At 44.9% G+C, this 17,229-nt stretch overlaps 1 protein-coding gene across 3 annotated transcripts; it reads left to right on the plus strand.

Moving 5' to 3' along the window:
* The first annotated feature begins 426 nt into the window (after positions 1–426).
* MAFG (MAF bZIP transcription factor G) lies at positions 427–11,641 on the plus strand. 3 transcript variants are annotated; one of them, XM_075846416.1, is made up of 3 exons: positions 427–821; positions 6,732–6,795; positions 10,086–11,641. In XM_075846416.1, the coding sequence occupies exons 2-3, from the start codon at positions 6,757–6,759 to the stop codon at positions 10,536–10,538; spliced, it is 492 nt and encodes a 163-aa protein (XP_075702531.1). In that variant the 5' UTR covers positions 427–821; positions 6,732–6,756; the 3' UTR covers positions 10,539–11,641. The 3 variants fall into 3 exon arrangements, with proteins under 3 accessions (XP_075702531.1, XP_075702530.1, XP_075702532.1); XM_075846415.1 differs by lacking the exon at positions 427–821 and adding an exon at positions 3,966–4,210; XM_075846417.1 differs by lacking the exon at positions 427–821 and adding an exon at positions 4,224–4,629.
* The last annotated feature ends 5,588 nt before the right edge of the window (positions 11,642–17,229 follow it).

Genomic DNA, 17,229 nt, shown 5'->3' on the forward strand with positions numbered 1-17,229 from the left:
TCTCAGCGTTGGTTACTTCGGAGGAAGGAACGGGCACTAGCTGAAGGGTCCTTTCCTTTCTCCAAGTGACTAACGCTGTGGCCCTGATAGAATTGTTTAAAGTTTAATGAGAAGAGGGTGGGCCCCTTTCTTTCTGCATTGTGGCCAGGCCCCTGACTGCGGTACCAGCTGTACTGCCCTGATGGCAGTCCTGCGTCCGTGTAGGGTCATTCTTTTTAGTTAATTGACAAATGGATAATACTAGATAGGGGTGTGTTCCTACATAGTTTGACAGTGTCCAATCAGTGCTAGACTGTGTAGGTCATACCCCTTCGACAAGGGGAATGATATCGCCCAGTTGTCAATTTATTCATAAACTTCTAGGAGGAATAACAGAGGAATGGCATTATGTAGTGTTCTAAGAAAAGATGTTCCAGAATTGTTATTTTATGAGGAATAGAAGTAATTACTAAAAGAGACATGTCAGGAGAGATGAGAGGTCCTCGTTTAAGTGACCCTTCCTCACTAGGGCTCATTTTCCTCAGTATACGTGCGACAATTACCTGATACACTTTTTCTTACAGGTGGTTTAGTAGTTTATACTTCATATCTGCCCTTGTACTGGAAATCAGCTCTCCATGCACCGACTTTAGAGTGAGCCTGTGATAGACATGAGATAATACATAGCAGCCAATCAGAAGAGGGATAGGGCAGCAGCCTGAACCAACGATGAGTGGAGGTGGATTTCAGACTACCTCAGACTCCCTGTAGTCACAGATCACAGCCTTGCCCAATGGAGCGGAGTTAAAAAGCAGCAAAAATGGAAGAAAACAAAACGGCAGGTAAGCACCACCTATAGATACTGATTTACATATCATTTTTGAGCACAAGAATGCACGTCTACTTTAATCCTTGAAAAATTATATTGTTTTCTAAAATAATTTGTAATAATTTGTGTACTAATGACTTGTTGCTGTTTTCTGATGAACCCACTAACCAGGGCCACAGAACTCTGGTTGGGAAATACTGAATTTCACATACACAGCTCTGCTGCCTGCACATATAGCGCTGCTGTACGCACAACATGAATATAGCTCTGCCACCTGTACATTCTACACACACAGCTCTGCCACCTGTACATTACACACACACATCTCTGCCGCCTGTACATTACACACACACACACACACACACACACAGCTCTGCCGCCTGTACATTATACACACACACACACAACTCTGCCGCCTGTACATTATACACACACACACACACACACAGCTCTGCCGCCTGTACATTATACACACACACAGCTCTGCCGCCTGTACATTACACACACACACACAGCTCTGCCGCCTGTACATTACACACACAGCTCTGCCGCCTGTACATTACACACACACACAGCTCTGCCGCCTGTACATTATACACACACATCTCTGCCGCCTGTACATTATACACACACATCTCTGCCGCCTGTACATTATACACACACACACAGCTCTGCCGCCTGTACATTATACACACACACAGCTCTGCCGCCTGTACATTATACACACACACACAGCTCTGCCGCCTGTACATTATACACACACACAGCTCTGCCGCCTGTACATTATACACACACACAGCTCTGCCGCCTGTACATTATACACACACACAGCTCTGCCGCCTGTACATTATACACACACACAGCTCTGCCGCCTGTACATTATACACACACACAGCTCTGCCGCCTGTACATTACACACACACAGCTCTGCCGCCTGTACATTATACACACACACAGCTCTGCCGCCTGTACATTATACACACACACAGCTCTGCCGCCTGTACATTATACACACACACAGCTCTGCCGCCTGTACATTATACACACACACAGCTCTGCCGCCTGTACATTACACACACACACACACACACACACACACACACAGCTCTGCCGCCTGTACATTATACACACACACAGCTCTGCCGCCTGTACATTATACACACACACAGCTCTGCCGCCTGTACATTACACACACACACACACACAGCTCTGCCGCCTGTACATTATACACACACACACCCACACACAGCTCTGCCGCCTGTACATTATACACACACAACAGCTCTGCCGCCTGTACATTATACACACACACACACACACACAACAGCTCTGCCGCCTGTACATTATACACACACAACAGCTCTGTCGCCTGTACATTATACACACACAACAGCTCTGCCGCCTGTACATTATACACACACACAGCTCTGCCGCCTGTACATTATACACACACAGCTCTGCCGCCTGTACATTATATACACACACACAGCTCTGCCGCCTGTACATTATACACACACAACAGCTCTGTCGCCTGTACATTATACACACACAACAGCTCTGCCGCCTGTACATTATACACACACACACAACAGCTCTGCCGCCTGTACATTACACACACACAGCTCTGCCGCCTGTACATTATACACACACACAGCTCTGCCTCCAGTACACTATATACACACACAGCTCTGCCGCCTGTACATTATATACACACACAGCTCTGCCGCCTGTACATTATACACACACAGCTCTGCCTCCAGTACACTATATACACACACAGCTCTGCCGCCTGTACACTATACACACACAGCTCTGCTGCCTGTACATTATACACACACACACACAGCTCTGCCGCCTGTACATTATACACACACACAGCTCTGCCGCCTGTACATTATACACACACACAGCTCTGCCGCCTGTACATTATACACACACACAGCTCTGCCGCCTGTACATTATACACACACACAGCTCTGCCGCCTGTACATTATACACACACACAGCTCTGCCGCCTGTACATTATACACACACACAGCTCTGCCGCCTGTACATTATACACACACACAGCTCTGCCGCCTGTACATTATACACACACAGCTCTGCCGCCTGTACATTATACACACACAGCTCTGCCGCCTGTACATTATACACACACAGCTCTGCCGCCTGTACATTATACACACACACAGCTCTGCCGCCTGTACATTATACACACACACAGCTCTGCCGCCTGTACATTATACACACACAGCTCTGCCGCCTGTACATTACACACACACAGCTCTGCCTCCAGTACACTATATACACACACACCGCTCTGCCGCCAGTACACTATATACACACACACAGCTCTGCCGCCTGTACATTATATATACACACAGCTCTGCCTCCAGTACACTATATACACACACCGCTCTGCCGCCAGTACACTATATACACACACCGCTCTGCCGCCAGTACACTATATACACACACCGCTCTGCCGCCAGTACACTATATACACACACCGCTCTGCCGCCAGTACATTATACACACACCGCTCTGCCGCCAGAACACTATATACACACACCGCTCTGCCGCCAGTACACTATATACACACACCGCTCTGCCGCCAGTACACTATATACACACACCGCTCTGCCGCCAGTACACTATATACACACACCGCTCTGCCGCCAGTACACTATATACACACACACCGCTCTGCCGCCAGTACACTATATACACACACCGCTCTGCCGCCAGTACACTATATACAGACACAGCTCTGCCGCCAGTACACTATATACACACACAGCTCTGCTGCCAGTACATTACAAGAACAGTCTGCTGCATGCATATTACACACACAGCTCTGCTGTTTGCATGTTAAACATAGCTCTGCTTCATGCAGTGTATACAAACTCAGCTCTGCTGCATGCACATTATACACACACACATATTTCTGCTGTATGCCCATATTTAACGCACAGCTTTAAACACGCACATTACAATACACACGTAGCTATACAGCCTGCACATTACACTCACACAGCTCTACACACGCAGTTCTGCTATTTGCACATTAGACGTACACATTGCTCTACAGCATGCACATTACACAATCACAGCTCTGCTACATGCACAGCACCTGACTCCTCCCATGCATGTGACTGATCACATGGTCATGACATCAACAAAGGTCCTTTAACCCACTAGGCTCTAGCATCTACCGAGGATTTAGCGTTGAGCACTGAAGCAACGGGGTCATCGACTTCCGGAGCTGTGCGTCACGTGAGCCCCACCGGCAGCACTCGGTGTGACGTGGGGTCACTGTGGGCTCCTCCCTTATATGATGTGTTACGTCACTGCAGCCGTGATGTCATGAGGAAGGCGAAGGGGCGGAGTTGTGATTGACAGGTGCTTGCCGGGTTCGGTTGGGGAAAATGGGGTTGGGGCAGGTGACTTGTCATGGTTATGCCGGGCCTATGTTGTGTCATGTGTCTCCTCACACCCACCACCTGCTGTGTTATAAGTAATAACCCGGTGTCATGTGCTCCATGTCTGTGCCTACCCATCACCAGCATGCACCTGTGCCACCCCTCGGCATTGTCCCGGTGCCCTCCACCTTCCATTAAACCTCATCTCTTATTCTGCTTGTTCAACCTCCTTTCTCCCTACTCGTCATCTGTAACACACACCTTCATTCTACTACCTGGCCAAAGAATTACCCTTACGTGCGCTCAGCTCTGCTACATCTGATCCATATTTGTACACTAGCATGCAAAAATTTGGAGTCACTAAGAAAATTTTGTTTGCGAAATCGATATTTTATCAAGGTGCCGTTAAACTTTAAAATATAGATACATTGTAGCAAACTATCAGGACAGCAGAGAGATTAGACTGGATACAATTATAGCAAACTATCAGCTGTGTGCAGGATCGGGACAGTATACATGTATAAGCTTTATATACATAAAACAGGAAAACCCTATAAGTGACTGGTTCCTAGATGCCATGTCATGATGCTAATTGCACAATGATGTCATCACCATAGATGGCGCTCTTTCGCCGATCAAGTTCATATTTTATTGTTTATAATTACTAAATAATAGTCCCTATAATAAAGTCTATATAGATTCTAGACAACATAGAATGATGAGCAGTGGGGTGACGCACCAGGGATTGTAAAGCGCATTGCATCTCTTTCCTGTACCTGCTTGTATTGGGGTCACTCCTGGGGTGCTGCTTAAAGGGGTTTTCCTCTACCGGGCAACTGATGACCTATCCACCGAATAGGTCATCAGTATATGATCGGTGCGTGTCCGATACCCGGTTCCCGCACCGATCAGCTGCTCCGGATGTCATTGCAACGGATGTCATTGCACACCTTTGCTTAGCGGCCGTACTGCAGAACTGCCGCTATTCCGTGACCGGAGCCATCTGCTTCCAGCATAGACGTCCGGTTTACGGACACAGCCGGAGCATCTGATTGGTGTGGCGTCCGGGTGTCGGACACGCACCGATCATATACCGATGACTTATCCGGTAGTGGAAAACCCCTTTAATACTGTATGTTATAAGAATGAATTATAGACTTGTGTCCACTTAGGAGTTGACTGTCATTTCTCAGGCCGGGGCTACACCTAGACTTTTTGTAGTGCTACTGATATCGATCAATCAATCTTGAGCGAATACATTCAGTTGCATGCAACCTTGTGGACTGCAGCTGTCACTCAAGAGTTAAAGACTTTGTACACCTTTTGAAAACTTTTTTTTTTTTAACAAAAATGTCTATCAGTGTGTCTGGTGCAACTTTGTAATTCCTTTTTATGAAAAATTATTTTTACTTTATAAGATGTAGCTGCTTTGTATCCTGTATACAGAGCGGCTGTATCGTTCGCTGAAACCTGTATCCAATGGGTCAGCGGGACTGACGGGTTCAGTGGCAGCGGGTCCTGCATGTCTCTGACACGCAGGATCCACCCGTTATCGTTTACAGTTGAACATGGATGTTATCAGTAACAGATCACTGAATCCGTCAGTCCCGCTGACCTGACGGATGCAAGATACCGCTGCTCTGTATAAAGGATACAAAGCAGCTGTATCTTAAAAAGTAAAAATAATTTTTAATAAAAAGTAATTAGAAAGTTGCACCAAACGCATGGATAGACATTTTAATAAAAAAAAAAAAAAAAAGATTTCAAAGGTGTACATAGCCTATAAAATCAATCAGCAGCACTACAACAAGTCTAGGTGTAGCCCTGGCCTTGTAGTTGTTGAAATATTCTGATATACATGGTACATCTCATACGTGGTGATTTTGGGCACACAATGACACGTGACTTGAAGTCAGACAATGGTTGGCACCGTAGGGGTTGTTTAAAGTATTTAACCCATGAGTATCAAAATACTTTTGAAGGACAGTAGAGATTAGTCAGGATCCTCAAGAACCTACAGTATACTACCACATTAATCTTTTTACATGCAACTTGGGTTACCCTGTGGCCACTAGCGCCATACAACTTAGCTTCAGCATTTTTTATATGCCTTATGTGTGTGTGTGTATATATATATATATATATATGTGTGTGTGTGTGTGTATATATATATATATGTGTGTGTGTGTGTGTGTGTGTGTGTGTGTGTGTTTGCACACACACAGGATACAGTGTGCGGCTCTGATAGAACGCTGTGCTGACTCAGCATGACTCGCCTGCTCTGCTGCTCTTTCCCTCCCAGCTTATTTTTAAAGTTAGGTTCACTGGGGATTGTTGGTTTGTCCCCTGTAAAAGGGAAAAGTCCTCATTTAATAGGGTCACAAATTTAGGACCTCAGGGCACATGGACAGCAATAGGTGAGAGGGCCAGACGATTTGACGTCGGACTAGACAAGGTTTTGGAGTTCACACTAACACATTGCTTTCTTTCAATCTCTCTAGTTTGCTGACACACGGTTCCCAGGGTATGACGACTCTCAGCAAGGGAAACAGCAAAGCTCTGAAGGTAAGGAGGTCCTAACCATCACATTGGAACTGCACACTCGTGTATTAAATGACCCTCTGGTTCTAACAATCTGATATGTTACAGAGATTGCATCAGTGGCGGTCCGAACAACGGGGCCCCCCGTGACCTCCCAAGAGAAATGCCCCTTCAGCTTCTAGCTTGGAGATCTTTGAGCTGATGTTGTCAGTTCTGTCATAGGTTTCAATGTGAATATAATGCATATGCCAGGGGCCCCTTTATTCTAGAAAACGGTCAGAGCCCCGGATCATCGATCCACACCAATACAATCCTCTGACATGTCATTATACTATTAAAACCAGAGGGCCACTTAGATGGCCATATATATATATATATATTTAGAGATGAGCAAATAGCGAAAGGTTTCTGAAGACGCATCCTATGATAGTGGAATCACTGGAAAGATAATTGTCGTAGGATAAGGAAGGTGATCCAGGGCTTTAAGGCCCTTTTACACTGGGCGATATTTGGCCGGTGCAGCCAAGTGCCGATCAACGAGACATTGTTGATCGGTTCTCGTTTGCTCCTGTCACACGGAGCTATGGATGGGGACGAGCAGTTGTTACTCCGATCACTCGTCCCCATACATTATCACAGGGAGATGTGCTGCCGGCAACGATAATATTTAACTTTTTTAAAACGATATAACCAGCAGATGATCAAGTTTGCTCGTTCACCTGCTGATCGCTGCCCTGTTTACACAGGGCAATTATCGGGAATGAGCGTTATATGAACGCTCCTCTGCCCGATAATCGCCCAGTGTAAAACCCCCGTTACCCGATCTGCCCCCCTTTTCAGAAGATGGCTCAATCCTTTCACCCCTACGTTCTGCATAGTTGATGCATAGTTGATGCAGACATTTTAGTTTTCCCAAACACTTTGCATATCCTTTTTTTCTTCACATCTTGTAACATTGTGATGAGTTTTAGAATTCTGCAGAAAATCCAAGGGGATCTTCGCTTTTTAAAAAACTTTTTTGTAAATAAAGGCTAAAAAAAAATGTCTGTCAGTGTGATTGGTGCAACTTTCTAAATACTTTTCATTAAAAGTTATTTTTACTTTTTGAGATAGAGCTGCTTTGTATCCTGTATACAGAGCAGCTGTATCTTGCGCTGAAACCTGAATTCGTCAGCTCAGTGGGACTGACGGGTTCAGTGACAGCGGGTCCTGCGTCTCTGACACGTAGGATCCACCTGTAATCGATCACATCTAAGTTATAAACTTAGATGTGATTGGTAACAGCTCGATCCTGCGTGTCAGAAACACACAGGACGCGCTGACACTGAACCCGTCAGTCCCACTGAGCTGACGGATTCAGGGTGTCAGCGCAAGATACAGCTGCTCTGTATACAGGATACAAAGCAGCTCTAGCTCAAAAAGTAAAAATAATTTTTAATAAATACTAATTAGAAAGTTGCACCAATCACACTGATAGACATTTTTATTAAAAAAAACACTTTTGAAGGTGTACATAGGCTTTAAATCAAATGGCCGATATAAACATTTTCAATATATCTTGGTCATTGATTTGGTTGCATTATCTTAATCCTTCCCTGGTGCTCGAGGGGCAATGGCACCACTGTTCACAGGCACTGTGTGCATCCAGGATCTTGGCCATCAGAATCATGGTCCCTCTTCCTTGGTGCTAAGATGCATCAGGTTATATCAACTCCTCACTGGTTTGCGCTTACACTATACACCGATCAGCCATAACCGTAAAACCACTGACAGATGAAGGGAATAACATTATCTTGTTACAACGGCGCCTGTCAAGGGGTGTTAGGCAGAAAGTGAACAGTCAGTTCTTGAAGTTGATGTGTAGGACTCAGGAAAAATGGGCAAGTGTAAGGATTTACGCGATTTTAACATGGGCCAAATTTTGATGGCTGGACGACTAGGTTAGAGCATCTCCATTAGCTCTTGTAGGGTGTTCTCGGTATGCAGTGGTTAGTACCTACCAGAAGTCATCCAAGGAAACACAACCGGTGAACTAGTGACCGTGTCATGGGCAGCCAACGCTCATTAGTACACGTGGGGTGAAGGCTATCCTGTCTTGTCCGATCCTACAGAAGAGCTACTGTAGCACAAATTGCTGAAAAAGTTACTGCTGGTTATGATAGAAATGTGTTAGAACATACTGCACAACACAGCTTGCTCATGCTGACCCCTGTCCACCTCTGAAAGTCCTATAATGGGCATGCGAGCATCAGAATTGGACCATAGAACAATGGGAGAACGTGGCCTGGTCTGATGAAGGAGGCAGTGCGAAGCTTTGGGCAATGTTCTGCCGGGAAATCTTGGGTCCTGGCATTCATGTGGATGTTACTTGATACGTATCACCTGCCTAAACATTGTTGTAGACCAAGTACACCTCTTCTTGCCAACAGTGTTCCCCAATGATAGTGGCCTCTGATAATACACCCTGCCAAACTGCAAAAATTGTTCATAAATGGGTTGAGAAACATGACAAAGAGTTCAAGGTGTTGACTTGACCTCCAAAGTCCCCAGATCTCAATCCGATCGATCATCTGTGGGATGTGCGGGAAAAACAAGTCCGATCCCTGGAGGCCACACCTTGTGACCCACAGGACTTGCTGCGAACGTCTTGGTGCCAGATACCACAGGACACCTTTAGGGGTCTTGTGGAATCCATGTCTTAATGTCAGAGCTGTTTTGGTGGCACTAGGGGGACCTACACAATATTAGGCAGGTGGTTTTAATGTTATGGCTGAACGGTGTATGTGTGTACTCTTCTGACATAAGTAGTTCACAGTAAAGTCGCCAGCACAGTGCATTAGTCTTACATACCCACCATATTCACAGATTGCAGTTCTAAAGATTAGGCTGGGAGAGTGGATGGCTGGGTTATGAAGAAAATTGAGTAAAGTCAGAGTCAATTCAATTTGTGAAATTGTGGACATAGCTTTTCATTCATGATTCAAAATGGGTATTCCATTCAAAAACTTCTATTATCTACCCACTCGATGAGGTGATAAATGGTAGGTTGGTGGGGGTCCAATCACGGCAAGAAGGAGTCTGAATGGAGTGCCGGTCAACCATCGGGGGAAAATGACATTATCCAGCTGATGGTGACCTATCCACACAGACGCAACGCTATACACGTAACGCTATATAGCGGAAATAAATCCACCGTGATTTACTTTTACACAATATAACATGTAAAACTTATAGGGTGGGGGGGTCAATATTTTTTTTTATAGAACATAAAGACTTTCAGTGTGAATTTTTCAATTACTTCTCTTCATATTTAGGTGAAGAGAGAGCCAGGGGAGAATGGCACTAGTCTTACGGATGACGAATTGGTCACCATGTCTGTGCGGGAGCTGAACCAGCATCTCCGTGGTTTGTCCAAGGAAGAAATCATCCAGTTAAAGCAACGACGACGTACACTTAAGAATCGAGGTTATGCAGCGAGCTGCCGAGTGAAGCGAGTAACACAGAAAGAAGAGTTGGAGAAGCAGAAGGCGGAATTACAGCTGGAGGTGGAGAAACTTGCCTCTGAGAATGCCAGCATGCGCCTGGAACTGGACTCTCTGAGGTCAAAGTATGAAGCTCTGCAGAACTTTGCCAGGACTGTAGCGAGGAGTCCCATCAACCCTCCAAGGGGGCCGTTTACACCTGGCATGAGGCCTCTTATACCAGGGAAAGTAGCCGCCACTAGCGTAATTACCATAGTGAAGTCTAAAACAGAGGCACGATCTTAGGGGTTCGACAAACCTGCTGCCCTCCCCTAACATTTCCCACAACACAAGTACCCAAAGATTTCCTTTTCTACCGAAGAGGTTTCTAGAGTTCCAGCAATGAAACAAGGAAGACTCCGTAGTATAATCTATAGAAGTTGGGATTTTGGGTACTGTGGCAAGGAACTTGACATTTTGGCATTTGTGTCTTTGCAGCAAGGGGGAAAGTGACATGGCATTTGTGTCTTTGCAGCAAGGGGGAAAGTGACAAATAGTGAGAGGTCTCTCGCTAAGCTTCATATGACCCAGTGTTTAAGCACTCAGCCCAACCTTTGGCCATCAGAATGGTGAGCGACAGAGATACAAAGTCATCCGTGTGTTCTCATATGCACCAGCTTTAGTTTCCACACTTAGGATTTGTTTGTGTTTGGAGTTTGCCGTCCTGTCAAGCCTTCAGTGTATAGTGTGACGTCAGGTTGTGTAACTCGTCTTGGGTCAGTATGTGCAGTTGATACTTGAAGTACGCGGTGTTGTGGCTCCGTCTGTACAGTGTGATGTCGGGTAGTTCTGCTTACTTGTGAACTTGTGACTGATACCCTCTTGTGTGTTTGTATGCAGTTCTTCTCCTGTGTGTTGTGTAGTTTGTGAGTTCAGACTATGCTGCTCCTTTTTGGGTTTTTTGGTTATTTAGTGGTGTGAGGTCGTGCAGCTTATGGGTCAGTTTGCTGTCCTGTGTTGTCGGAGTGCGTGCTCTGTTGTGGTCCGTGTGCAGTTTTGATTTGGATTAGTGAATGTTGTGATGGTTTGTTCTCTGTGGTGGAATATTGTTTGAAGTTGGTGCCGTTTCCGTGCCAAACATTATATATCAGGATCTGTTGGTGGCGGCTTTTTAAGTAGCTTTAAAAGGGACAACCATCTGTTCTCTGAGGGTATATGTACTAAACTTATCTATGAGAGGCGCAATTTATGTGAATGAAGTTGCCCAGGTATTCACCACACGTCACTATGTTAGGGTGTGTTGACATCAGGGTTCGTTTCCGTTGAGGGGTTCCGTCAGAGGTTCCGTCAGAGGTTCCGTCGGGTTAACCCCTCAGCGGAAAGGCAAATGTAAACCTCAGCTTCCGTTTCCCTCACCGTTGAACTCAATGGTTTTGTAAATCTAGCTAATGGTTTCCGTCTGTCACCGTTGCGACAGGGTTCCGTTGATTTGATGGAATCAATAGCGCAATTGACTGCACTATTGATTCCGTCCGAAATATCGGAACCCTGTCACAACGGTGACAGACGGAAACCATTAGCTAGGTTTCCGTCACCATTGAGTTCAATGGTGAGGGAAACGGAAGCTGAGGTTTCCGTTTGCCTTTCCGTTGAGGGGTTAACCTGACGGAAATTCTGACGGAACCTCTCAGCGGAAGGGCAACGGTGATGTGAACAGGCCCTTATCCAGTCCATAGTTCAAGTAACAGATCTTTGTATGATTCACTAACGGGATGTTCACAGCTGTACAAAAAACTACTGTGAAATACAGAGCTGTTTTCAAGGGAAAGCAGCCTCTGATTTTCTGCCGTTTATTATGCATCACACGTTTTTTGAGGCGTTTTTTTACGGATGTTTTTGGAGCTGTTTTTCTATTGCCATAATGAAACACGGCTCCAAAAACGGCTCAAGTGACATGCACTTCTTTTTACGCGCTGTTTTCCCATTGAAATCAAAAGGCAGATGTTTGGAGGCGTTCAGCTTCCGTATTTTCAGCCGTTTTTCAAGGCGTTTACACCCCGAAAAACGGCTGAAAATAAGCCGTGTGAACATACCCTAAATCTTAATCGATCCATCTTTACCGCTATAAAAGACAACATTGGGATTGAAAATTCTCCATGCAACTACAGCTTGTCTGTGGGATACAATGGTGGCGGGATTGTCTTGAGAGGAGATGTACTAACAATGCCATGGCCCAATCTTCTTTGGATCTTGATGGTCAACCATCACAACTCACAGCCTTTGACCACCAACATCTTTGTAGAAGCAGTAGCCCAGTGGAGGAAACAAGATTTTTAGGTCCTAAATCTCAATTCTGTAGGTTAATACAGGAACACACCGGTAAGTATATATATATATATATATATATATATATATATATATATATATATATATATACACACATACATACCCTGAGTTGAATACAAAACGGAAAAGTGTAATCTGCTTGTTCACTTTAGCGACATAAAAATTCCACTTGCTCAATCTGGTCTTCCACATCTCCGGTCCAACAGAACACAGATTCTGTCATTCAGCAATTCGGCTGAAGAATTGTTGACCATGTTGTGGCTGGTTGTGTTGTAGAAATGAGGTAGTGTGTAATTCATTTTTTTGTAAGGTTTTACATAAGGTGAACCTATTCTTAGTACTTGAAAAGCATATCCCCAGGTCGTCCAGGAATAGAAAAAAAGCAACTAGTAACCTCACTGGATAGCTTGGCGATGACATCATTCCTAATAATTTGCATAGTAAAATTATCTATCATGCCCTGCTCCTTCCCCCTCCACCCCTATAAGCCTCGCTATAAGTGCCGGTAGACAGAATCGGGATGAGGTGCTGGTTGGAAAGTTGTACACCATCCCATTGCTGCCTACAGAATTATTTTAAAGGGTGCAGTCACACGCAGCAGATTTTGTTGCAGAAATTTCTGTGATTGAATATCGCTTTCAGTCATCTGAAGGGGTTGTTTCTGCAAAAGGTTGATGGATTTGGGCAAGTTTTATTCAGATGAATGGAACTAATTTTCAGTCGCAGAAGTTTCTGCAACAAAAAATGCGAGCGTGAATCCACTCTAAGGACTAAGGCTCAGTGCTGGCTATAATTGACATGAATCATAGGATCATCATACTTGTGGAGCTTAAAGGGGTTATGTGGGGACCAAAAATTATAGTCACTGCAGTATGTGAGTACACTGCTAATATACATCCCGATCCCCCGTCGCACTCATTCTGAGATTTTCATAGATTATTATAGCGCTGCCAGGGGACCGGAAGTCTAGTTGCACAGTCTTCTTTGATGACGATACAACTCTTAGGGTATGTTCACACGCAGAGTCAAAAACGTCTCAAAATACGGAGCTGTTTTCAAGAGAAAACGGCTCCTGATTTTCAGACGTTTTTTTGTGCCACTCGCACTTTTTTTTCGTGGCCGTTTTTTTACGCGTTAAAAAACGCCTCGAAAAACGCTCTGTCGGAACAGAACGCCGTTTTCCCATTGAAATCAATGGGCAGATGTTTGGAGGCGTTCTGCTTCCGATTTTTGGGCGAAAACAGCCGCGTGAACATACCCTAAGTCATGTGACCGACCCCGCTGTACTCTATGAATTACTGCTCCTGCTTGTATATAGAGTACAGCAGGATAGGTCACGTGACGAAGAGTCGTATCGTCATCAAAGAAGGCTGTGCAACTAGATTTCCGGTCCCCCGAAAGCTCTATGAAAATCTCAGAATCAGCGGGACGGGGGACTGGAATGTATATTAGCGAGTGTATCACATACTGCCGTGACTACACTGCTGATACTTTTTGGTCCTCGCACAACCCCTTTAATTTTTCGGCCTTTGATCAAAGCAGAGTTAGCTGCCCACGCTAGCTGCCTCATGCCAAGATTTCCGTAACTGATATAGAGAAATACCAATCCGCTATTAAAATGTATTCATGGTCCATTGGAACAAGAAAAAAATTGACAGTCTATACTTTACAGAAATTTTAATCATTAATACGCTGAATAAGTATGCACAGAAGGTAGCTGTGCCCATATCTTGCCATGTCATCTATATAAAGGAATATACTCCATGCTAAATAGCACAGGATCTGGCGGTGGTACCATTGAGGGTATGTTCACACGGCCTATTTACGGACGTAATTTGGGCGTTTTTGCCCCGAATTACGTCTGAAAATAGCGCCTCAATAGCGCTGACAAACATCTGCCCATTGAAAGCAATGGGCAGACGTTTGTCTGTTCACACGAGGCGTATATTTACGCGCCGCTGTCAAATGACGGCGCGTAAATAGACGCCCGCGTAGAAGAAGTGACCTGTCACTTCTTTGGTCGTATTTGGAGCCGCTATTCATTGACTCCAATGAATAGCAGCGCTAATTACGGCCGTAATTAACGCGGCGTTCAAGCGCCTGCACATGCCGGTACGGCTGAATTTACGGGGATGTTTTCAGGCTGAAACATCCCCGTAATTTCAGCCGTTACGGACCCCCGCCGTGTGAACATACCCTTATAGGGTGTGGGAATGGTTTACAACAGACCTTTAGATGTCCTAAAATAATAGTAAGTGGGCCAACAGGTAAGTCCGATTTTGGAGATTCTGTTCTTCACTTTCTTTATGTATGTTGTAGATCTACTCATAGTCACCGCTGCCAGAGCTGGTTAACCGAAACCATTGATTTTAGTTATGCAGATGAGAAATGATGCAGATTCAGTTAGCTTTGGCTATTGTGGGTACAAGGAAGGTAATCCAGAGTCACCCTTTAAGCCTTCTAGTAGCCAGACCTGTAGCCATTGAGCATCACAAACCATAGATCTAATGCAAAATGCCTCAAGAGGATCTGTCATCTGGCGAGACTCCGAACAGCGGCATAAACCAAAAGCAACTGATCTGCAGATCATCAAGGTTTCTTTATCCGTGCAGTAAAATTCAGACCTTAGAAAAATAGCGCGTTGCTTACAGTATGTTACGCCAGGCGATGGTTTCACTGTGAACGTTTGGATTTCCGCAAATATGTGGTCGGCCCTGCTGAATCCGCCTTCCTGAAAATCTGTGTCTTCGAGTCACTGATGCAGGTTGTACAACGAACATATATACCGGTATTTATTGCTAAATTATTGTAGCATTTGCATCTGTAAATAACTTTAAAAGTGTATATGATGTTATTTATTCCTGTATATTTGGGATGTCCATTGCTGATCCATGGTCTCCAGCCCTCCAGGATATGGGAACAGGTCAGGGAACGCCTGTATGTGTATATATCCTGGCCTGTTGGGAGCTATGGATGATTTGGGTGTACCTCTGTTGTATATTATGTATGTTTGATATAAGGTCTATTTTATATTGTATATTGCCAATAAACATCTTATAATGAGCTTTATTTGAGAAAATAAATAGACACAATGGGATGTTGATCCATCTAGCTGAAAAGAAGGAAACCGCAAGGAAAGTCCACGGTATTATACAGTCATAGATTATAAGGTCATGGCCAATGCAAGGGAGGTCTATAAAACATGTTCACACAGGGCGGATACGCTGCGTAAAAGTACACAGCGTCCCCGCAGGGAATTTCGGCTGAGAAAGCGCACCAAATTCTGGTGCAGTTTTTTGGCCGGAGTGTCCGCTGTGGAAAACGGCAGGTTTTAAAAGAAAAAAAAAAAAAGCCTATACTTACCCATAGTAATGGCGACGCATCCTTGTGACGTCCTGCAGGCTGGCTTCCTGGGATGACGTTTAATCCCGTGTGACCACTACAGCCTGTGATTGGCTGCAGCAGTCACATGGGATGAAACGTCCCTGGAGGCCGGGCTGGATGCAGAAGCAGAGAGATCTGGGTAAGTATAAGGTTTTTTTTTTTGTTTTTTTTTTCCAAGTTGAGATTTTTGTGGCGGAATCGCAGTTTTTCCACCACAAAAATCGCAACATCTTCTATTTGTTGCAAGTTTTACCTCACTGTTGAATTTAATGGGGAAAACCTGCAACAGAAAAGTAGCATTTCCGAAGCATAAAATGACACGCTGCGGATTAAAGAAATGCACCGCAGGTCAATTTTATGAATAGTTTTTCAGCATATTTTTTACGTAGCGTGTGGATGAGACTTCAATTCTCATCCACTCTGCTACTACTGTATTAGGCCTCATGCACACGAGCTTGTCCGATTCACGCGTGAATGTCCGTGTGTGTGGCGTTATGCATCCGTGTGCTTTGCGAGGGGCATGCGTTATTCACGCACTTGCAAAGCACATTTTTTTTTTTTTTTAAACTATTTTCAACTGAATTGATGCGTAAATCGTGATAACGCACCAATATAGGACATGCAGTATGTTTCACGCAGCGGACTCTCGCGTGAAAAATCATGCATGTGTGAACGGCCCCATTGAAATCCATGGGTTCGTGTGCTGTGCGCTCGTGTGAACGGGGGCTTACGCTGCGGATTTTCTGCAGTGAAATATGTTGCAGAAAATCCGCAGTCTTTTCGCTACGTGTGGACATACCCATAAATGGTCTAAAAAAAAAGTGGTGTGTAGTCACAAACTATAAAAAGGGAATACATATATAGTGTCTGTCTGTCTCTGTGTCTGTCTGTCTCTGTGTCTGTCTGTCTCTGTGTCTTTGTCTGTCTGTCTGTGTCTGTCTGTCTGTCTCTGCGTCTGTGTCTGTCTGTCTGTCTCTCTGTCTGTGTCTGTCTGTCTCTGCGTCTGTCTCTGCCTGTCTGTCTCTGCGTCTGTCTGTCTGTGTCTGTCTGTCTCTGTGTCTTTGTCTGTCTGTCTGTGTCTGTGTGTCTGTCTGTCTCTGTGTCTTTGTCTGTCTGTGTCTGTCTGTGTCTGTCTCTGCGTCTGTCTGTCTCTGCCTGTCTGTCTCTGCGTCTGTCTGTCTCTGCGTCTGTGTCTGTCTGTCTCTGCGTCTGTGTCTGTCTGTCTCTGCCTGTCTGTCTCTGTGTGTGTCTGTCTGTCTGTCTCTGT

This window comes from Rhinoderma darwinii, chromosome 13 (genome assembly GCF_050947455.1).
Source record: "Rhinoderma darwinii isolate aRhiDar2 chromosome 13, aRhiDar2.hap1, whole genome shotgun sequence".
Classification (NCBI taxonomy): Eukaryota; Metazoa; Chordata; class Amphibia; order Anura; family Rhinodermatidae; genus Rhinoderma; species Rhinoderma darwinii.

What these genes read in the sequence shown, in the direction of transcription:
- MAFG (XM_075846416.1), top strand. Translation starts at nt 6,757, where the DNA reads ATGACGACTCTCAGCAAGGGAAACAGCAAAGCTCTGAAG. An exon ending in GAAACAGCAAAGCTCTGAAG is followed by an intron (nt 6,796 to 10,085) that starts GTAAGGAGGTCC and finishes CTTCATATTTAG; the next exon opens with GTGAAGAGAGAGCCAGGGGA.